Source organism: Cebidichthys violaceus, unplaced genomic scaffold (genome assembly GCF_023349555.1).
Source record: "Cebidichthys violaceus isolate CVI_PGR_0920_01 unplaced genomic scaffold, fCebVio1.0.p SCAF_51, whole genome shotgun sequence".
Lineage (NCBI taxonomy): Eukaryota > Metazoa > Chordata > Actinopteri > Perciformes > Stichaeidae > Cebidichthys > Cebidichthys violaceus.
Window position 1 is genome coordinate 92563 of NW_027176717.1, and position 23831 is coordinate 116393.

At 43.3% G+C, this 23831-nt stretch overlaps 1 protein-coding gene across 2 annotated transcripts; it reads left to right on the plus strand.

Moving 5' to 3' along the window:
- The first annotated feature begins 703 nt into the window (after nt 1-703).
- Nucleotides 704-23690, plus strand: atxn7l1 (ataxin 7-like 1). 2 transcript variants are annotated; one of them, XM_068731375.1, is made up of 12 exons: nt 704-865; nt 1336-1404; nt 5537-5632; nt 12095-12293; nt 12450-12883; nt 15249-15331; nt 16397-16659; nt 17249-17471; nt 18027-18148; nt 18823-19365; nt 19739-19991; nt 20431-23690. In XM_068731375.1, exons 1-12 carry the CDS (start codon nt 769-771, stop codon nt 20446-20448), a joined length of 2400 nt encoding a protein of 799 aa, XP_068587476.1. In that variant the 5' UTR covers nt 704-768; the 3' UTR covers nt 20449-23690. The 2 variants fall into 2 exon arrangements, with proteins under 2 accessions (XP_068587476.1, XP_068587477.1); XM_068731376.1 differs by lacking the exons at nt 704-865; nt 1336-1404; nt 5537-5632 and adding an exon at nt 11418-11583.
- Nucleotides 23691-23831: the final 141 nt, after the last annotated feature.

The window sequence follows — 23831 nt, forward strand, 5'->3', positions numbered from 1 at the left end:
TATAGTCTATGTAGCATAGATCCCTTGTATATTAAAGTTTTCCTGTGTCATTACTAAACCTAAGGCCTGACTAATTACGCCTAACAGTAACCTACATACTGTATTATTACCATAAGTGGATAAAGTAAGAGTAAAATAAGGTCTCAACATTTACAGTCACAGCAACAGGTAAATGGTTCCAGTTATTATAATGTCCCCTTGGTTTTACAGATGGATCTAACGGTCAGCATTCATCAACATGGTCTGGATGAGGTAAGGTTATTATCAACACAAAATTGTTTTAAATGTCCGACAAAAAATTGCTGAATGACACATTCCCAGTTGTGTTATTATTATTATTATTATTATTACTATTAATACATGTATTGTCTTTGTATTTAATAGGTCCACCAATAACATTAAATTACTGATACTAGTATTTGATATTTGATCTATTTGTTGTATTACCCAATGCAAAAAAAGAGAAGATAATATCTAATGTTTCCATTGCAACATAACCGTGTAACAGTCCTACAGTGAGAGGGGCGTTATCGTGTTATAGGCCACCTCCATAGGCTGCTGAACTCTTCAACTCGTGCGTAACGTTAGCTCCCCTGTCTGTCGCTCAGCGTCTCAACCCTAAACCCTCCGACAGAAGCCGAACCAAGCCGAAGCCCAGCGACAACGACGTCAGCATATCTCGTTCTTTCGTTTTTCTGCCTGCTGCGTGCGAAGGAGAGACAGGGGGAAAAAAAACCTCTCTCAGCAAAGCAACAAGAAGGAAGAGCAATGGCGACACTGGATCGCCAAATACCAAGTCCGGATACGTTCCTTTGCGAGCCTTGGTCTTCCTTCGTCAGTGCGACTAAATTACGTTTTGTTGACAGTAAGTTCGCACGTCGGTAGCGTTGTTGTTTTCACTGACAAACTGTCGGGAAGTGCGTGCTCCAACTGTCTGTGATTGAGTTAAGTAAGCCCCCACAATGCAGGGTCTGTCAAAGCGCAGCAAAGTAACTGTCAAAAAAATATTACTACGAAATGCAATATTAATAGATCGCTTTTAATAGTCGTGCACGGGGCGCGTGAGCAAAAGCTATAATCCTTACACTGCAGAGTTTGTACCACTGGCGCGTGCAGTAATGCATATCCTGCGCCCAGCTGTAAGTTGTGTTAGCTTCTGACAGCTTCACTTTGCTTTTACTCAAAGCCAGCTCGGCTGCTGCTAGCGAGCTAAATGCTAACCCTGGTAGCATTGCAACCTCGGGACCAGCGTGGCTCCGCGCGTGGCCCCCCAAAGTTTTGTTGTGACTGCTGCCGAGTGTTTGTAAGCGGCTGTTTGTGCTTCTTGTGACGCAGACTCGTCCCTGGATAACCGCGAGAAACAGCGTTACTGCCTCGGTGAAGCCGCGAGGCTCAGCAAAGGAGGTGAGGAAGTTGCACCGACGCTGTCACTTGCACAATGGTGTTTGTTATTGTTTTGTTTGTACATGCTCTGCAGCATCGAAGGATGCCAACATGTTTATATACAGAAACCCACCATTAATGGGCATCATGTACTTTTTAAATACATACTTTAGTTGAGATATGAGAAGGGACATATTGTCTGAATAACACAGCTGTCATACAGTAAGTATCCTTTAATTAATGATTATTTTCTCCATTAACTGATTAATATTTATGCCCATAAATTGGCAAAAAATTAAACAAAAATTCCAGCTAAGCTATTGCGCTGTTGGAAATAAATGAATATACAGTAGCTGGAGAGCAGGGGTTCCCATGTGTTTTTCAGTATTACCCGTTGTCTAAGTCAAACTGTTTCATGAGCAATATGTTACCTATTTCATAGACCAACGTTATCAGCAGCAGCCGATAAGAAGTGTTTGTGCATGGCTGAATGTCTGTCTTATTTATTGTCTTAATTATGTTATCTTTTTGGCAAAATAAAATATTTATATATATATGTATGTATGTATGTATGTGGAGGGGGTTGTGGGGTGCCCCTAAGCAGTGAGTGGGTGCCTCCACCCCCCCTAACCCCCTTCAGGGACAGAGCCCTGGGGAGTTCCTCCGACCATGTATAAATACCCACAGGAGCACGCACTGCACATTTACATACTTGAGTCATCCCTGAAGGTTTGCAGCAGCCCTCGTACAAACACACCGACATACACTGTGGCGGAGGAACGTTTTCTCACTCTCACTGGTCAAATACCAACACACACACACACACGCCTCATCTTCCTCTCTCTGAGCCAGACTGCAGCGTTTTTTTTTGCTGATCCGTTGGCAACATGACACTAAAAACAGACACACGGGGAAACACGTCTTTAAAGCTTTATTTGTAAGTTTGACTAGCGTAATTCGTCGTCGTAGTGGAGTCAGACTCACTTCAGTGTACACATATTTGTAGCTGGGGAGGCCAGGTTGGCAGTAGTGTGTGTGTGTGTGTGTGTGTGTGTGTGTGTGTGTGTGTGTGTGTGTGTGTGTGTGTGTGTGTGTGTGTGTGTGTGTGTGTGTGGGGTGATTGGTATCTATGTCTATTTGTCACTCTCACACACAGTAGAGATGATGACAACCAGCAGCAACTTTGTCGGGCTGGAGTGACAGCGGGTGTCATCACCTCACTAGAAATAGGCGGTGCTGTAATGCTTCTATTTACTGTGTTTACCACTGTCTTTCGTGGGGATGGGAGCCATCACGTCATTGTTCTAATGCTTCAGGTGATAATGTAGTATGTATTAACGTTCTTTGAGTGTATTCTGATGAAGAAGTCTCTTCAAGCACGCTTCGAGAGTTGTTCCAGGCTATTGTACAACAATTTTTTTTTTGCATTACATGAGCTGTTTTCTCTGTTTTAAATCCTTTTCAACAGACGCTCTGCTGCCTAGTAGACCACTCAAAATGTTTCTTTTCGTAAATGTGGTTCTATTGTCCGCGTAAAGTGATTCAAGCTGAAATGAGTCATATTAGCCTATCAGCGCTTGAAGAAAATTATACATTTCGAACATTTAAAAAAAAATGTGTTGAAGCAAAGTAGTGTAAAGTGAAGTCTACATAAAAAAATAGACAATTAGCAACTATTTAGATTATTTGTTCAAGTAGGATTTGCTATTTTTCTTCATCTGATGTGACTGTGGAATTTTTTTATTTATCTTCTGACATTTTATCGGCCATACAATTAATCAATTAATAGAGCAAATAACCCGCAGATTAATTGGTTAAATAATTGTAAAAATGTAGCCGTAAAAAACTTTTTTTAATATGTGATCAGAGTTGAAACGTAGTCTGAAATAGAATGTGTAAATATTAAATGAATCTGACCCCTTGAATAGATATATTGGAGTGGAATGATTCTTAACTTGTCCTTGATGTTAATGTATTCAGCTGAGATGTTAGATCGTAACTCACATCAGTGAAACCATTCGTACGCTTTATGCCATAAATGGCTTCATGTGATAGTTCATTTTTCATCCTGGGTTTTACACCTGACGATCACATCGTTCTGATCTTTATAACAGATGTTTGAAGCTTATTGTAACAACTTGGGTAAAGTAGGTAAACTCTTTTTTAAATGACTTATTACCTGATCATAACCCAGCACAAGTGTTCACTTTCTCCTCGTGACACGCTGTCTTTACAGTTTAGTTACTACTGCAAACAGTTTGCCTCCAAGAAATAAGATCTGCCACCTATTTTCAGACGCTGAGCGAAAGTCTCACGCTCTTATTTCAGCAAAAAAAAAGGACGAGGGAATGTCTTCATACAAGATGCTCGAATCTTGAACTCCATAAGTTTAACCCAGATTTGTATCATTGGCAGTTTTGTAAAAAAAAAATGTAGAGACTAGTTGAGTTTTCCAGCTTCACATTCCAGCTGCAGAGATAGACGTCGCACTTGGTTTGCATTTGACTTGGCAGATGCAGAAAAAATTGCATTCTTGCTTCTTTTTTTGTTTTGTTAGTACTCCCACTAAAAGTCCTTTGCATATTTTGTTTTGGCTGGGCCTTTCTGGTAGTTTATTAACAACAAAAATGTGCTCGCTTCCACAGAAAAGGATCGCAGGAACGACACAAACTGCTCATGTTGTCGAGCCCTCGGCAGGTCGAGCTAACCTGCAGCGTCACTGCTCACATTACAATGTTATTAACCCAATCGCCTAGCAAGCCGTTGACTAAAATGACCACATTCAAAAGCTGCTTTCCACACGCAGCCAAAACTTTATATTTGTGTATTATAGCTCTCAGATCAGCCCCCCCCCCCCTTTTTCGGTTAAGTCAAAAACAAACACGATTTTATTTGCCTCTGAGGGAAAGCAGTTTTTGGTCAGCAAACATGGGAATCAGAGAGTTTGAATTGTGGCTTAAATCCAGCAGCATGTTTAGAAATAATGGGGGGAAAAAGAGTGAGAGATAATCTCCTCTTCTGTGTTGACGAGGGGAACTTGTGCAAAGCATCTTACCGCTATTACCGCCTCAGTGCAGCTACTCTGAAACCAACTGTCAGCCGGACGAGAAAGCCACTTCCTCTAATAACAGTTTATTTTACCGCTTCTGGTATTACTCTCTTGCCCTTCATTTTGATTCAGTCTTCAATCGGTATTAAAATAACTCAAAAGTGAAGAAATATTCCTACCAGCGATCCCAACAACCTCAGTGTTTTTGTTTGCGTCCTTGAACACTTCATGCATGCGTAATGAAACTCACTCTGACCTTTTGCAGTGTGTACACACACACACACACACACACACACACACACACACACACCCTCAGCTCTCGTTGTCTACACAGTTGTGTGATTTGACTTAGACCTTCAGTAACCTTCGCAGATCCGTTTCCTACACACACACACACACACACACACACACACACACACACAGATGTGCACAAAGCATGGCTGACGCTCTCTTTGACTTCCCAGATGACACAAAACTCACCAGCAATGTGAGGCCGCGACACGCTGTGGCAAGCACCCGCACACCGTCAGACACACACACACACACACACACATTCTCTCAATTTTTCTCCAAACACACACACACATCCATCCGTACACGTCCCACCTCCCCTCAGTGAGTGTGGCTTAAGCCCTGAGCTAATAAGTGCTGCGATTTCTGTCAGCGGAGCTTGTTTGGGTACAGGAAAATTAGGCTCTTAAAGCTTTAGCCAAAACAGATGGCTAATTTGGCTAATTTCCATGAGGACAAATTAGTTTTTCTCTATATTTCTATGAATCAGTTTTTGTTTAGTGGCACAATGTTGTTGCTGTTTGCTGTTTTGAAAGGATTGCCTGTCCTTTCTGTCTCTTTTATGCCTGTTTAGTGATTGGAACACACATTATCTGGAACTGTCATTTTTTTTTGTAAAAGCAGCTCCAAAGCTAAATGAACATGTTGAGCATCATGAGCTTCTGTCTGGCAGGTTTGTTTTTCAGATTTTAGTGTAATTTAAACACACAATATATTTGACTTTTGTTTATTTTCTCGCGCTTCTTCTCTTGTTCTATTACGGTTCTCAGTTGCTGTTTTTTCTGAAATGTGAGCTCTTCATGTCTTTCTCAGAGATGCTTGGCTACAGAGCACTGGAGGATTTTTGTCTTGTTGTCTGCCATGTCTGCAATCAGGTGGTCACTCCTCAGGGCATCCTCTCACACTATGGTAAGACACACACACACACACACACACACACACACACACACACACACACACACACACACACACACACACACACACACACACAGACAGCAACCCCACAGGGCAGAGGCACACATAAAAACCTCAGGGCATACCTCGCAGTATCTCCAGTTGTCACACGGAGGCACAGAACACACACACAAAGTCACACACAGTCACACACACACACACACACACACACACACACACACACACACACACACACACACACACACACACACACACACACACACACACACACACACAGCAGCCAGATCAACACAATCATTTCTATTTATCCCTGCAGGGCTTTTTGAAAAATAGTCTATCTACAACTTATCCTCCAGTCCATACTAATACATACCACTTGTTTATACTGTCTAATGCTCAGCAGGCTGATAGAACTGAAAAACACTAAATAATTTACAGAGAAGTGGACCTGATGTAGTATTATGCCCATGTCTTTAGTTCGAGAAATAACCATTCAAATAATATTCTTGTACTCCGGAAAAAATGTTCAAGCAAAAGGAAGATTCGACAGGCAGATGAGTTGATTTAAATGAAAAGAAATACAAATAAAATCCACATCCATCTGTTTAACCTCACCTTTTTTAAGAGTATTTGTTGTTTTAGCACTTGATCCCGGCTCCCATTGGCCCTCCGCCCTGTCCGTCTACCTCTTTGTTTGTTTTTGACCGGGGCTCCACTGAGCACGCTTGCATCTGCCCCGCGAGCTGCTGCTTCCTTCTGTTGGCGGCACATGCACCAGTCTTAGCCGTCTGTTTGGGCGGGGAGAGGGTGTGTGTGTGTGTGTGTGTGTGTGTGTGTGTGTGTGTGTGTGTGTGTGTGTGTGTGTGTGTGTTTCTCATTTTCTGTTTCTCAGCAGAAAGAGGTCAGTGGTATTGTAAGACACTCACACACAATCTCCTGGCAGTTGCTGTTGTTTTTTTGCTTGCTGATGTGCACACAGGGTCAGGTAACAACAGGTCTAAAACATGCTCATGTACACACACAGACACACACATACACACACACACACACACACACACACACACACCGTCAGGAGTGGGAATCTCCTGAGAGCTCCTCATAAAACAAAGCTATCCTCGGGCCACAGGATTTTAACAAGCTGGCGTTGTGGTGGACCAGCAGGCCAAGTCACATGCTGACAAGTAGAAAAGCAGCATGTGTGAGTCACTTTCATTGAGGTTCATCATATACTTTAAAAACGTATATTCATTTTAATTCAGTCAAACTGTCCAGCGTTCATTCATTTCTTAAATTTGAAGCATTATTCACACAACTGACATGACAAATTAGTGGATTGCCTCTATAGGAACTGGCCCCGTCAAGATGTTCTTACGATGTTTTTATGCATTTTCCTCCCGTTGTTGCATATTCCTCATCTTACTGTAATGTCCTCACAAATATAGTGTCCTGCTGGGGATTCTAAATGAAATGTTGTGCATTTCTATTCCCTGCAATGGCCTTGTGTTTGTGTGTATCCATCATGGGATCTGCTTTCATGCTTGACCTGTGCGTCGAATCAGCACTGAGGCCTTAGATATACAGAAATGCACACACACACACACACACACACACACACACACACACACACACACACACACACACACACACACACACACACACACACACACACACACACAGTGGAGGAGGGGGTTGTCTGCCTCAGGGGTCAGTGGCTCCGAGTTATACACGCCCAGTTTGCTGCTCAAGCGTCGCCGTGTGTGACGAAGAGAGTGGTCACAACTTAAGCTCGGACCTGCGCCGCGTGGATGTTTTTAATATTTGCCACGTCATGTGTTCAAGAAGGTTTAACTGTGTTTTACATGTCGGAGACCTGCTCCATGTAGCGGATGTGTTCGTTTAAATGTCGCAAGCGTGTATATTCTTAGCATTAGCAGCCCCAGTGGGATAAACCCCTCACACTGGCAGTGTTCGTACCGTGCTCTAGAGGAAATGTGCAAAAAATGTGTTTCTAATGCTTGTGGTTGAACCTCAAAGCTTATTTTGGACAGAACAGGATGTTATAAGGACATTTTCCCAATGAGGATATTTGATTTCACCACTCAATTACCTCATATTTATGTGTTTTCTAAAGGCTAGTATAATTAGAATGAGAGTATTTCGATAGCATTTTGTATGACAGTACATTTGGGCCCTGAATAGTTGCGATAATTTTGACTTCTATGGCAATTGTGATATGATTTTTACATAAATATTTTCATTGAAAAACATATTTAAATGATTATGGAATGTTTTTTGCGGGGATCTGAACCAAACAAAGATGCTTTCTTAAGTCTCTAGAATTTGATACGTAGGCCAAAACGTCACTGACAATATTTATTTTGATACACACTTCACAAATATTTCAACATTGCGGCAGGCTACATTGTGATACATTTTGAAGTCATTGTTCAGCTCTGAACACCATGACAAACTGGACATTTCAATATTTTCAAATCTGTGTGTGTCGTGCTTTTGAAGCTGTGTGTTTTGGATAAATCAGAACTTCACGCTGTGTTCAGATGTATTGCTGTATTCCCTCCTGTTCTCTCATCCGCTACACTTTCTTCCCTCCACTCTCTCAGTCCGTCTCTTCTGCCGGTGGCCCTGCTGTGTGGAAGTCGAGTGCACGATGAAGTTGTTGTTGCTGTTTAAGTGTCAGTCTCTGTCTCTACTCACCTCCCAACTTTTTCTCTGTAGTGGTGGACTAATTGAGCTCATTCAAAGGTCAAAAAACAGCATATCCTGTTTCCTTTCGGTCTTCATTTTGCTCCTTAACAAGCGTGTGTGTGTGCTGCTCGCTGCTTCCCATGTCTGAAGTGTGACGTTTGTCTGTTTGTTTTTTTTTGGAGAGTTTTGCCCTGTAACCACAGAAGTTCTGCTTAGTTTGTTTTACTGATGGTGTTGCTCATTCCGCTGTTGTGTTACTGTTATTGCGGCTTGGCTGCGCGTGAACTGTTAACCGAGGCCCGGGACAATTAAAAATGCCAGCTGCTGCTGCTGCTTCGCATCAGACGTAGTTTCTTTGCACCTAAATTTGTACGGTGTTCAGAAATGCAAAGTACACGGCATCAAAAAAAACAGACATTGCTCAGAAATCATTGTAATTTTCTATGATGCTGATTTATTTATATATTCCTTTTCTAGATTGTGTAATAGTAAATGCATAACAGTATTTATCCAAGAGATCAAAGGTTCACAACCTCTTTTTTTAACTCTTTAACCTTTCTATCTGCCTTACCGTCTGATTTTAGTTTTTGGCCAGCTAATGTTTGTTTGTAAGATATAATATAATAGACCTAATAGTCTATGTACACGTACACAATATACATCATAGTTCATGTAAGTGTTTCCTTGTTTTTAGGTGGGGAGTTGTCGCATTGTTCACCTAAATTTACAAAAGACATAATCATGCTGTCTTATAGATTGCCAGTAGGAAGTGTACAACTAAACACTGTTTTCTAATATAAACCTAGTTCCCTTTGACTCAGTGTTTTTAGAAATCCTGAATCACTGAGAATCTTCATCGATGCTTTTCTCGTGTCTTTCTCTGACTCTCCTCGCTCAATGTAAACAAACCCAGCTGAGCTTCTCAGAGCCTCCTGCTTCCTCATCATGCAGTGGCTCCACCCCACAGGATGAGCCAGCAGCCAATCGGCAACCAGCTGGGCCCTCGGCATTGCCATAACGACAGGCAGACAGGCAGGAGAGCGTAGTAGCGAGGGTGCCCTTGTGGTCGAGTGGCTTAGTGACCTTGCCTGGGCAGCCGTCCATGTATTGTAGATCAGTGCGGTGAGCTCCCGACTGGCTCCTTTACTCACAGGATGAGCTCTGTTACAAACCAACATACATCTCATTCTGTTTTTTTTTTTGTTTGTTTTTTAAATACACAACTGTACAGATTCATTGAACTGGACAGTTGAGCTGACTAAAATGTGGTGTGAAATAATGTATGATTTAAAGTGTGAAATCATGACTGTTGTAGCTGCATACCTGCAAATGTGGCTCTGGACTTTGGTCCTGCTACTCTGAATACAGCTGCCTCCCTGGACCTCTGCTTCCACTGGCCTATTTACACACCTGTCACACACACACACACACACACACACACACACACACACACACACACACACACACACACACATTCTCACATATGCTAATTATGCTAATTATGCCCTTGCAAAGTATGCTTATACGTACTCGCTATGCATACAAACTACATATAGCCTATACTTTGGACAAAAACACGCCTACACTGGCAGTATATAAGTTCCCAACGTGGTGTCGTATACCTACACGCACACCTGCTATACTCATGCATGCAGTGGCTAATCTCTTTGATACACACAGACACACTTTGCGCATGCATTGTACACACACACACACTCCCCCTCAGTCACCTGCAGCACACTTTCATGTGCACTCTGAGCAAACACACCAGGTCAGTCCCTCTGTCTGCCCTGCCCTTATTGTTCCAACGTGCTGCTGTTGGTACTACTACTACACCCATTAACCGGGTTGTACAACATTGTGACACACACACACACTCACACACACACAGACACAAACACCCTGATCCTACTGAGTAAAGCATGACATCACTGCTACTTGGTGAGGGGCTTTCGCATTGCTTTAAAGGGATAATTCGACGTTTTGGGAAAGGCACTTATTCGCTGTGTTTGTGTGCGTGTTTCTTGGTTCAGGCTAGCTGTTTCCTCTTGCGTTCAGTCGTTGTGCAAAGGGAAGCTAACCAGCTGCTGGGGGTGGATACATATTTCCTCTACGGACATAAGAGTGGATTGGTCTTCTAATCTAACTCTCGTCAGAGTTGGATTATGCCCCTCATCACACTGGATGATGGTTAGAGGTCCCTTTGCTCCGTGTCCTGTACGTGCCCTCAAATGCTACAGGTTTTTGGGGTAAAACCTTCGTCCGGCATGGGTAGATAAGCACTCTCGGCCCCCTATGGGAGACATTGCCTGGCTCCTTCGCAGGCTCCCGTCTCTACATTTTGTGTGCCGTCATACCTCAGGGGTATGCACAGTGCACAGTGACCTGGCCTTTTGCCCAGTCGGCAGTAGGGCCGAGTTTCTGTATGTAAAGATTCGGGCCCAGCTGGAAGTACATCGCATCCCTATCGGCCCTCGCCTCAGTGTTTACATATACGAAAGCCTGGTAGAGGGCCACCACATGCTCATAGATCTGGAGTTTCATCCAGATAACTGCTATTTTGTCTGCCTGACTCTGTTAGTCTGTCACTGTGTGTGTGTGTGTGTGTGTGTGTGTGTGTGTGTGTGTGTGTGTGTGCGTGTGCGTGAGAATACAGTTGTATTAGTGAGTTGTTTTAGCTTGACCTTAGCTTGTATATCTTCTACTCTCTGTCAAGTATTTTAAATAGCTACCAAAGCTTCAGAATGACATTTATCAGTTCCATATTGTACCTGAGCGGCTCTCTTTAGGTGTATTTCATCATGTCGCTGCTCTCTTCAGTTTTAGATTTGCATCTTATCAGCAGACAGGAAATTCAGCCAAACACACGGGCTGGTCGCTTTAAAAAAAACAAACGAGTTATCCATCCGTCAACCTAATCTTGGTAGATCTTGCAAATGTTGGTTATTTACTTCCTGAAGCAGCTGCTAGATTTGCATAACTCTTGTTTTGAATTATGAACATAATGACATTGCACCTCATTTTAGGGCTAACTGTCACGTATTTTTTGAAATGCACCAACTGAAGACACTGCGTTACTGTGTGTACGGTGTGTATGACATGTTCACCCCTCTGTTTTCACTCAGGTAGCTGGGGTGTAGTTTCCCTGTGAGGCAGTCAGAGAGAGACAAACGGTCCTGGACCACACCCCCTCATTCCCTCCCCACCCTCCTCCCACAAAGACATGCATAGCAAAAACCGTAAGTGTGAGCTCCCCCCCCCCCCTCGCACACACAGCCTTGTTATTTACTCCCCTCCTTTCACTCGTGCACTCTGATCAGATCTGGGTCAAAAGTATTTATAATTGTTGGCTCTTGTTCGAGCTGCACATAATAACAAACTGGTGGAGTTAATCAGACAAGGACACTTCAGATGGTGTCAGGCATGTTGCTAATTAGAGAAAAGGACTTTAAATTGATTTGTAGACACTTCTTTTCTTTGTGGAAAAGGTTCTGGCGTCTCTCCTGTGTTACAAAACGGCCATCTGGCATCTATACAGGGTAGAAAAAGAGAAAGAAAGTTGGTGTAAATGCTACACCACACTATAATCACTTCTAGCCTGGTGAAAATTGGATGCAAATCAGATCCAAAAATAAGTACCCAGATCCAAAAAAGTACCCACTTGCATGGTCTTGATAGTAGGAGTGTGTCTTCAGCTCTCACACATCTATGTGACCTCACACACTTTGTCTCTGTCTTGACCTGTTCCAGAGAAGCGCCACGGCTCCCCCGCTCCCTCCAGGAGCCTCCTGGTCCCCATGAAGCCCAAAGCACCTGCGGTGGCCCCCGCCGTGGCCCCCAGTCCTGGGGACACGCTGGCATTCCGGGTCCCTAAAGATTTCCCTCACTCACGCTTCAGTAAGGCCCCTCTTGCGGTCTACCCACCAAAGGGGGCCCGGAACAAGACGTGGTGGGCACATACTTCTTTTTTTGAATATGATAACTTTCTTACACATATTCCCGCCACTTTTTTTTAGGAGCTGCAGGAGTTTCATAAAATGCTGCTTTTGCTGAGTCCAGAACATTGAGTCGTACGGTGTTTTAACTCCACTCTTCCCCTCTGCAGTGTATCGCTTCCTGTCGTGAGCCTGGAGAAGATGCCCTGCCTCAGCCATGCCGACTCTGCATCACATGTGCGCCTCACCTCCTCCTCCTCCTCCTCCTCCTCTTCCTCTCTCTCCCCCCTTAAACCTCCCTCCCTCCCTCCCCCGGCCTCCCAACGGTCCGGCGTGAAGCTCATGAATGGCCGCGGCACCGGTGGGCCATCCACACCGCGCTCCACCACCTCTCCGTCCTCTCTGGACGGGCGGCCCAGTCCAGCACGCTCTCCGCTGGACCGGTGGCCGCCGTCAATGCCTTCACCTTCCACGCTGGACCGGAAACCCCCCCCGTCGCCTTCACCCTCTCACCGACACGGCGCTCTGCCGTCGGCGACGCCATTGGAGAAGAAGCACCAAAACGGGACTAAGACGTCCTCCAGGTCGCAGAGAAGACTTTCAGGTCAGCCTCTAAGAATTTTTTTCTATGTTGATCCAGGTGAAATCCTTGTGCATGCATGCGTCATGTTTCACAGTGACACTCATTGGTACTTCAGTGTAACAGTGAATACACAGTCCCGACTAATGGGTGCAGTTAGAGTCGAAATGTGTGTTGAAGAACATTAACCCTCTGAAACCCCCACAACCTGCCGGCGGGATCGAAAAGCATGTTTTCTTTAAACAATCGCCAAAACTACACCATCTATGATAACCAGAAGCTGTAAAAATAATGTTGGGGGAAAAGAAATTAACAAAGAATTTGTACTTGCGTTTTTTCTTTTTTTAACTGTGTAATGCTATACAAAACACATTTTTAAGTTCTCTCTTCTTCTAGCCATAATTGTGCCATTTCCATAGAGGTGCAAAACTTACTGTATATACTGCAGTGAAAATCAAGGACACAGGAGCAAAAAACACCCAGAAACTGCTTGGGGTTCTGAGGGTTAAATAGTTGAATCATTTTTACTGCCTGCATATTCATGGCTGGGTTTTCATCAACCTATTAGTCTCAAAACTGAGGCTACAGACACTTCTGTGAATGTTTGGCTGCTGCCAGTGTGTTTTGGAAAGAGTGATGCCATCCTAAAATGTTTAAAGGATGCTTTTCTCCATCTTATTCTCTTCCCATCTACCGCTGTTTTCTTTCCCATTCTATCTTCCAAACTTCTTTTCTTTTAATTAAACTTTAACTTAAAAAAAACAGTGATGCGCACGAGTTAACCTCATGGTCATCTCAAAGAAAGAGAGGTAAAAACATGCACAGTGATAAAGTTTAAAGGTTGTGGTTGTTGTCATGACTCTATCCAGCATTTTCCTCTTCTCTCTTCCTTTGTGCTCCGCTCCTCTGATTTACACCCTCTGATTCACGAGCTCCCGCTGCCAAAAAAGCTGCTCGTCTTCTTGAGAGATTTCCCCCACCTCCCGCGTCTCTCTATATTTTTTTGTCATCCTTTCATTCTCCACCTCCTGCCTCGACCTCCTCGTGCCTCTCTTGCACACACATGGTCTGGCCTCATTTATTTTTTTTATTTTGTTTCCTCCTCTCTGTTGGTGTTTTCTCTCCGTTCACCATCGTCTCGTTTCCCTCTCCGTCTTGCTCTTCTGCTTTTTTCAGCGTCTTCCTTCTGTCCGTGTTCACACTACCCATCTCAACTTCCTTTTTAAGCTTGTGTGCGAGTGAGCGTGTGAGTTTGTTTATTTCTGAGAGTGCTTGTATGTCGCTGCCGCACATGTGTGTTGCTTTGTCGGTCTATACCTGTATGCGTCGGAGCTGTCTGACGCCGCGCAGAAAGATTACAGGGATTATGGGTAAGGCCGACGCTAGATTACAGCCCTCTGACAGCAACACTGTTTAAGATAACCTGCTGACTGTTGTTGTTGTTCTGCTGTCTCTGTGTTTCTGAGCAATGCTTTCGAATCAGCATAGACAATTAACAAAGGTTTTCACCATTTGATTTATGTATGTGAAAAGAAAATAAATTTTGTTTTATAACTTTACAACTAATAATTATTTATTTTTTTTAATCTTGAGACTCGTTACTGACTGTAACCAGCGCCATTGCTGAAACATTTGATGAAGCTACTTCCTGAATCAACTCTGACGTACCTTACAAACCACAGTGCACAGTTTTCACTACAGAGTGGATGTATTGTGTTAGATAATATGGTTAAACTGAGTATTTATTTAAGATGTATGCTATCATTATGATCATTCTTGTTTCCGCATTATTTGATGTTGAACAGGTGAAAGATGGGGATTTATTTTCCCAAAAAAACATGAAGTGAGTAGACAATATATTACCAAATCCCATCGCTCTTAGTAAGAAGCTGACTGTAAGTTCATCGTGAGAATGTTCCATAAATGGAGTCAGCTATTTCTAACACCTTAGGATCGTATAATTTGGCTGCAAACCGGCACAGTCATAAAAGTTAACGGCTGCATTTCGTCCTCAAAGTAAATTTGCTGTTCATTAAAGCAGGAGAGCGTTTCCTGGGCCTTCAGTCACAGTTACAGCCATGATTTGTTACAGTGTTGCGAGCGCTGTAAAACCTGGAAACACTTCTAATAATGTAACACAGAATCGTACTATTAGACTACAGCAGCCTTAAAACACAGCTGAATGTCTGAATGATCAAAGGAATATGTGAAGAGACAAATGTCAGTGAGCCAAAATGCTTTCTCAAAAGAGACATGTTAATGCACTTGTGGTACTGCGAGGCTCCCTCTCCCAGCAAATATGATGAGATACTTGAAAGAGGGAGGGAAGACAGAAATGATGGCCTTTAGCACCAGTCTAATGCGTGTATGGGTTTACATGTTTTTGCAGGGAGAGTCTTTGATCCGAACAAGCACTGTGGAGTCCAAGACCCCGAAACTAAGCGACCCTGCACGAGGTCTCTCACCTGCAAGGTAACACAAATACGATCTCTCGCGCTCCCCGTTCGTCTCTGTGCTCCGTCTGCACTTCCCCTTCCTCAGTTGATGCAAGGTAACAGTGCGGAGGCATTATAGGGCCCACACTTCCCTTAATGAGGTAATTATAGATGTTGGATGAGGCTGCAACATCTTTCAGCTGTAAAACTCGTATTTTACGACCCTTTAATTACTTCTAGCAAGCGTTACTAATCACTTCAATCTGGTTATTAAGTAATTAGAGCTGTATCAGGCTTGTGTGTTGATATTGTTCGGAGTGGCTGGGGTGATCGTGTTTTCATTATTTTTTGGTTGTTTTTCAATGTTGATGTCTCCATTAATACTGGCAGTCCTAATGAGAACAACGATTTAATCAGAGACGCCTTCCAAGAGTATTTATTAGTTATTTATTTAGTCTTACATTTATCTTCATATTTCCCATTTAAAAACCCATCCACTGACACCACAATATGAAGAAAAGGACTCCCTGTTTACCAAAAGCATCTTAAGTTTGAGTTGAGCGAGAACATCCTGAACCTGTAAGAGGAACCAAAAATTGTAGCTGCTTGATCTCAGATGTGTTATGAGTAACATCTTCCTAGAATATTAGTTATTCAGTACATTTTTGAGTATATAAGATGCATCTGTCAGGTCTTAAAGCATGTTTAGAGGCCTCTACCCTACATGTTTTCTTTAAATGAGTACAGGAAACATATTTCCTTCCAAAAGCCACACACTACTGTTATTTAACCAGTATTTCATCAGCCTCACATTCGCATCCTTTAGAGGACTGTTGGAAAACCAAATGTGTGATAGCTGGTTCCCTTCCAAAGTAGTCTGAAGGGTAGACTAGCTCACCATGAACAGGCAATATTTACCTGTGTTAGTGTGGTGTGACGTGGGCAGCAGCATGGTGCAGCGATTATGGAAACTTTCCTGAAACCAGAGAGCCACGATTGAAGCCCCTGGGGCTTAGCTCCACACAGCAATACCTCCATTAACAAAGTCGTTCTGTAAATAACCTTTTGTGTTGCTTTTGTTGTTGTTGTTTTTCTGCTGCAGACTCACTCGTTAACCCACCGCCGAGCTGTCTCCGGCCGAACGAAACACTTCGACATCCTCCTGGCCGAACACAAGGGGCGGGCGAAGCTCAACGAGGGAGCGAAGGAGAAGGAGAAAGACGGGGACGGATCGCAGGGAGGCAAGGGAGGCAGCAGCCGGAGTATCACGCCACAAGAGACCTCAAGTCCCAGCAAGCCTCACTGTCCGAATGGACGACCTCTGTCCACGCTGAAGCTCAGGCTGGCAAATGCACACATACCCAGGTAGGACAGAGGAAACCCCCCCCCCACACACACACACACACACACACACACACACACACACACACACACACACACACACACACACACACACACACACACTGTATTCACTATGTGTGTGTAGAACAACCTGACCATCCATAAGGTGATCTTTTTTGTTTCCTTTGTAGGAAAATGTTTTTATATATATATATATTTTAATAATGATATATTTATATATGTATATACCTTTTTTCAGCAATTAATTTTACTTAAATATGACTTTTAATACTTTGTCACATCACTGGAGTTTAACTGTTCTGGGCATGGGAAATCCTTGTCTATTCATGTTTTTCCCACCAGGGGATGCTGTAAACAACAACTAGAATGGAGAAACAGCAGCTAATGAATGGCAACTCTGCCCTCATGAAAGTCTTACTAGAAACTGATTTCCTCTGTTTACCATTTCGTTCCTTCTCTCTTCCAATCTCTTCATTGCTTCTCCATCCCATTTGATTTTCTCCCCTTTCCTCTTCTCCTCATTTCCATTTCCCTCCGTCTCCCCCTCCATTTCTGTCCCTTTCCCCTTGCTCCCCTCACCTCTCCTTACCAGGGTTCCAAGCTCCACCACCTCCACCTCCGGTCCTCCGCCCCCAGCAGCAGCAGCTGCAGCAGCATCTGCCCTGGCCATCAACCCAGAGCCTTCTCCCCACAGTTCGGGGGCGGCGGCAGGAGATGGAGGTCAGCTTTCCAGTGATGAGGGAGACGCAGAGACTCCGGAGGGCACCGACAGACCTGCCTTTCACTACTCCAATCGCCACCCGCAGCCTTTAGGGGTGAGTAGTTTGAGGTCTGCTTTTAGATGCCATTTAAAGGAGTTTAGTTTTGTTGGTGTTCAGATTCGGGTATAGCTCTCATAAAGCGTTTTCAATTCAACAAAAAAAAAAAAGAGGAAAGAAGCTTTTGTTCAGAATCTGGGTCAAGACCAAAAAAGTGATCACAGGAAGGATATCCATTTCCTGTCTTAACTATATTGCACATTATAATATTGAAAATAATAAATTGTCTTTATTTTGGTAGTTTTTCCGTCTGCTGTTTTTTGGTCATCTGTTTTTTTCCATCAATCTCTCTGTTTCTTTTGATGCCTCTTTCCCTCCACATCCTGCTCTGTCAACCCACTTCTCACTTCCTTCCTCTTTCTCTCACTATCTTTTGTTCTTGTTTTTCTCTACATCTCTTTCATCCATCCATCCATCCTCTTCATTCATCTGCTCGTCTTTTCGTCATGTTTTCTCTCTCATGTGCCTTCTCCTCTTTCTCTCCTTTTCATCAACATCTCTCTCCACGCCTGGCCCGATCCCCGTCACACCCCATCTTCTTTCTCCTTCCAGTTTTGCGTATTCAGCAGCAGGCTCATGGGCCGGGGCCACTACGTGTTCGACAGGCGATGGAACAGGATGAGGCTGGAGCTCCAGAACATGGTGGAGAAACACCTCAACGCACAGATGTGGAGGTGAGTGTGCAAGAACGTACACTCAAGGTAAACTGTTTGTCTCTGAGCTTCTTCTTTTTTTTACGTAAAAGTCCATGTTTAAATGTACTCAACACACATGGAATTTATTTCCAAGCTACTTTATACACAGGTATAACTGTGACTTGATTACACCGTATTTACTGTCTCTGAACAGGTGTAAATAGAAAGGAAGTGACGTGTACGTTACCCTGTTTTATGAGAGGTGAGAAATACAATTCAGTGAGACGGCAGGAAGTGTTTTTTTAAGTTTCATGTGTAAATGTAATCAAACAAGAAGTTTAAAAATAGGTAATGGATTGCAGAGAGAACAACACAAATATTAAAAAAAGAGATAAAGATGATAGGTCTGCATACGAGTGTTGATTAAAGGGAATTTGTGCCCACTTTCAACCGGCTTTGTATCGTTGCAATGTGGGTGGGATGTGTGAGGAATCATGAGTAAAAACTATTTGGGAAAGGAATAGTTTTCGAGTTTTTTTTTATCATATAGATAGAATCATGGGAGGAGCAACTGTGGCAAATAAATATGGTTAAAGATACAAGAAAATCCAGTGTTCAGTAAAACACAACATATTGATCAGTACTTCAGGTTTACTACTCTGAACTTAATTGGTGCATCTCCTATCCTCTAAAATATCCTCCTCCTGTTTTAGGAAGGTGCCTCTGGCGGCCGACAGCCTCCTCTCCCTCTCCTCCTCTGGTACCCCCCCCGCCGCTTTACAAGAGACCCCCTCTCCCTCCTCCGCCGCTTCATCTCACCTCTCGGCCACCTCCAACTCCCTCTCCCACCCCGCCACATTTCCTCAGTCTGCATCCACGGCGGGGATGTTCAGCATTCGAGACGCTCCGCGGCCCGTCGCCCCAGTTTCCGCGCCGGGTAAAGCCCGTAACGGCACGCATAAAGCCAGCCGGCCGTCCAAAGACACGGAGGACTCTGCAGTGGGAGCTAAGAGGAGAAAAAACTCTTCCCACCCCTCCTCCTCCTCCTCCTCCTCATCCTTCTCTCCTTCTTCCTTGTTTCTGACTGTGGATAATGGTAGGAGGAACGGCAGCAGCTATCATCCGGCGTTACAAGGTTCGGGGGGGACAGCAGCAAACCCAGGCCGGAAAAAGAGCGGGGGAAGTGGGCTTTGGAGCAGCGGAGAGGTCTGGTTGTCCAGTGCCGATGGGTCTCAAAGTCACAGCTCACAGAACAGGTGGGTACAGGGCTGTTTTAAAGTTTAGACAGTCATAGAAATGCATTTGATCCAACCCAGATCTTAAAAAAAAAAGTCCGGACTACAAACAACACAATGCAGGCTCAGCTCAACACAACATAATAGAGATAGTGTAGAGAAACACATGAGCGGGTGATTTATTAAAAGGAGAGCAGTGTGTAAACAGAGAGGGCAGTGCCAGCAGTGCAAAGGCTGTGATGACAGGTGTTTATCTCTCCTCTAAAATATACAGCACTGTAAAATCTGCTGTGATGATTTTATAGCCGCCAAAATAGATTCTACCAAACAGTGAAAATTGTACTGGAGCTCTCTATATGTATATAATTAATGGCCATCCTCCTCTGGTCTCCAGTCGCGAACTTGGCACGACCGGTGTACCCTACTCACCCAGCAGGGAGCCGGCCTCTGCTCCCCATCAGCCCCTGGCCTCCCCCTCCGGACCCTTGGCTTATGGGGAAGGAGCAGAGGGGAGGAAGAGGAGGAGTCCCGGCTCTTACAGAGGGAAGGCCAACAAGCTGAGCAGGCCGGGCGGGTTGGAGAGCCTCTTTGGGAATGTGAGCGACACCGTGGGAATACTGGCTTCAGGGCCCGAGTCCCCGAGACAGGTAGGCGTTACATAAAGAAAAAGATTACAAACAAGGCTTCATAAACCTAATTCAGCTGTAGATCGGAATGCCCAAATATGAATTGGAAGCTTCAATGAGCTGAGCTGATTGACTGCCTACTTCAAAGACTAATGTTCTCTTCTTTTGCACATTTTCAGTAAAGATTTTCTTGAAATTGAATTTATTAGTTGAGTGATTGTTTTATATTGGCTGAGGTTATATAGGATGCCAAGTCTGAGTAAATACAGGTGACACATTTTGAAACATGAAACATGAATTAGGTTGTTTATAGCACAACACAATGCACAGTTGTTCAAAGGCATGTGGAATGTGTTGCTCTCTGCTAGTTTTTACATATATTTTTCAAAGTTGTTAGAAATTGCATTGCATACAGTAAATAATAATAATAAATAAATCTCTTGTCTTCTTCTGCCCACAGACCAAGTTGCATCACTGACAGGAACCTGTCTCAAAGACAGAAACCTGTCTCACAGAATGTTGGGCAGCTGTGCAGACCACCACCGTTTGTGACCTTTGACCTCACCACTCTTCCACTGACGGCACCAATCAGACGGCTTCATCTCGGCGATGTCACCCCTATTCATCCGATGACTTTGCCTCAGTTGGCCGGCCGTTAACGTCTACTCTCCACGTTGTGATTAAGGATCGCTGTGACGGAAAGCTGCCTTGCATCGCCGCGGTCGCGGCCTTTTCAGAACAAGACGGTGGGATTCAAAAACTTATCCTACGAAAAGGGAATTAGCCTTGCAGAGTTTAAAAGGCATTCTTAATAATACCACCACTGTACAATTTTTTTTTTATTTTTTAAACAGGTTGTTCTGACCATTTTCCTGGTTGCTGTGTCTGGTCAGCTGACAGGGACAGAGATTGTTTTTGGGAGTTAGAGGGTTGAAGGACCTACTGATACGACTACTGTAGGACTCAGCCTTCATCTATACCACCTCAACTGCCCCCCCCCCATCACTTTTTCTGTCTTACTCTTGATTTTAGCTTTTCCCTCAAAGATGGAAGAGATGAGCAGCTTTAGTTGGGTTTTGTCAGCGTCTCTACAATTCTCTCTCTACAATTTGTATTTGTCCCCCTCTCTCCCTTCGCACCCCAGCATGCCTGTGTTCAAAGTGCACTTACTGCCCTCGCCTCCTTCTTCACTGACTCCAGAGCAGTCTCGAGGAGTGCCACACAAGGACCTGTTCACACAAGGGAAGGAAAAAGAAAACATTTGTGTTACCAACAATGCCGCGTCAATGCATTGTGTTTTAATATAGGAAGAAATCCGATATTATTTGAAGATTTTTTTTTCTTTTCTGGTTTTAAATGTTGCAAGAAACAAGCTGACACACAAACTCCTGTGTGTGTGTGTGTGTGTGTGTGTGTGTGTGTGTGTGTGTGTGTGTGTGTGCGTGTGCGTGTGTGTGTGTGCGCGTGCGCGTGTGTGTCAGGACTTGCATCCAAAAAGGAATGATTACTACGGTGTTGGATCTATTATTTTGTACAATAATTTATCGTTCTTTTGTATCGTTTGTTTTCTAACTGACCCTCGATGTTTGAGCTACAGAGACTTTTTGAGCAAAGAAATCATTTCTATGGCATTTTGAAGAAATGCTGAAAGTATTATGAGAGATCATATTGTTGAAATTGTGTACATATATTGTTATTTTTGTATTTATTAATAATTGTCCCCTTTTACTCAATATGAGCTAAACAGAGTGTTTTGCTCTCCTACCTAGGTCTGTGTTTACTGATGAGATTGACCTGGGTTCACAAAATCTTGCAGAATCTGTTCGTTACAAAGTTTTGTAATTTTAGGAATTTTATTATGCCCGCTGACTTCTTTTAAGTCTACTGAATTGTCACTTCCAGTGAGAATACACTACATACTCTAAACCTGTCGTAGTAGTTTGAAATTGGGACATAGCCACGGCCTTCATTAGCAGGGGGATCACTCCTTTTCCTTGGAAATGGCTCATCACATGAGGAAGGAGGCTAGTTACTGGACCACGAGTTAAACACATTTAGCCTTCACGCTCAATCATCTTGTATTTTGATGGAAAAATGGTGGTCATGTTTCTAAACCAGTATTTCTTCACATTTCTAAAACCTCAACAGTTTGTAACTGATGTCCGCTAATGAACAATGGTTGATTTTGTGACACCAGGCCATGGTTGGTATTCTCATAGAAAGGGCCCCACACACCTGTTTGCCTGCAGTTCCACCCCTTTTCATACTTCTACCAATGTTCAAAACTATAGCTCTATTTTTAAGCTGTCTTTATCTTCCAGTAGGCATTTGTCTAGTCTCAGAGCGATTACTCTTGGTTGTTTGTGTATGTACAAATCAAGGCCAGGTCAAAATGCTTTCACTTACTGCTGCACCCTTCAAGCTTGGTACCGTTTCTTCTGCAGCATAGCCAAGCGTTTGATTGTCCCTTAAATACCTTAAAACATGCATACCTGCAGCATCAGGTGTCATTTCTATAGCAGCTCAATGCACAAACGTGGTTAATATGTTGTATAGGCACAAGAAAATTACTGAAATGTGGTATGCCATATGTAAAAAGACAAATGGTAAAAGGTATCCTGTCTATTCGTCTGGTGTTTGCTGACAAAGCCAAAGTAACTGAGAGCATTTTGATGTGGTGGATAGCAGCGTTGAGCTCCCACCTGGTACTCGCCAGCTGCTTCAAATGTGTCTTTTGAATTAGTCTCAAAAGCCTCTAAGCACTAATGATGAATGAATTGTACATAATCAGTTGTATTTCGTGTTACGCGTTTCCCAAGTGCTTCCCATGATGACACTTTATTCATCAACGTGTGCGATCGTCTAAAGTACTCTTGGATCGGTTTGGTGATACCGGCTCGGTGGTCTTTATTTTACGGCGGACGCATGGTTTATCCAGGTACCCGCGGTGTACAGTTAACTCGTTAACATGCCTGCAATTACACCATACAGTTTTTTTTTCTTTGTTTAACGCAACATTACCAACACGATATGGATGGTTTGTTTGGGTTTAATGGTTGAGAACCGTGGTTTAGGTGGGAATTAAAGATTTGTTTCCACTCGGTATCTTCTCACACGTGAGATCTGTACATCTACAGATCCAAGGGTGACGATCTTAAAGCCGAAATGTTTTGTGGGAAATCCCACCCTGACTTAATGTTTGTAGTAATAGAAATGGGAAGTTACAGTCTGTTGCAGCTAAAATTAAGTTCATGAATTTCAAAGCAGTTGTATATTATCTTTGCTGTTGAATTTTATGGAGGTATTAACAGTTTTTTTTTTTTTTTTTTTTTTTTTTTTTTTTTTTAAAGCCTCCCACTTACTTCTTTTTGCACTTTGTCATAATGCCCCAGATCTTTAATCAAATTCTATTTATATAAATATTTGAGTTAAAAGCAAATCTATATCTATATATTTGTAAAAGTGTTTCTGGCAACTACAGTAAAAGAAGGTGAAGATTATATTCCCGGTGAGTCGGCCCCTAAACCAGCGCACCGTCGTTGTTGTTTGTTCTGTCTGATCCAAACTGTGTTGAATGTCTGAAGAAATGCCTTGTAAGAGTCGAGGCGTATTCACTCTCACTGCAGTCGGATCAGAAAATGGATTTCCCATCAAAACAACTGAACACTTGCTGTATAAAAAATGTGTTATATCCAAGCTTTTATTAAATGAATGAAGGTGGATGTCATTTTATTTGTAAATCAAAGATGCAGCTGTTGAATTGGACAAAGTCCCACAGATGATGAGTGTTTGTTCTGCATTTGTTGAGTGTTTTCTGTGTACGGCACTCCAGATTCTTGATGCGAGACATGAAATGTTTGT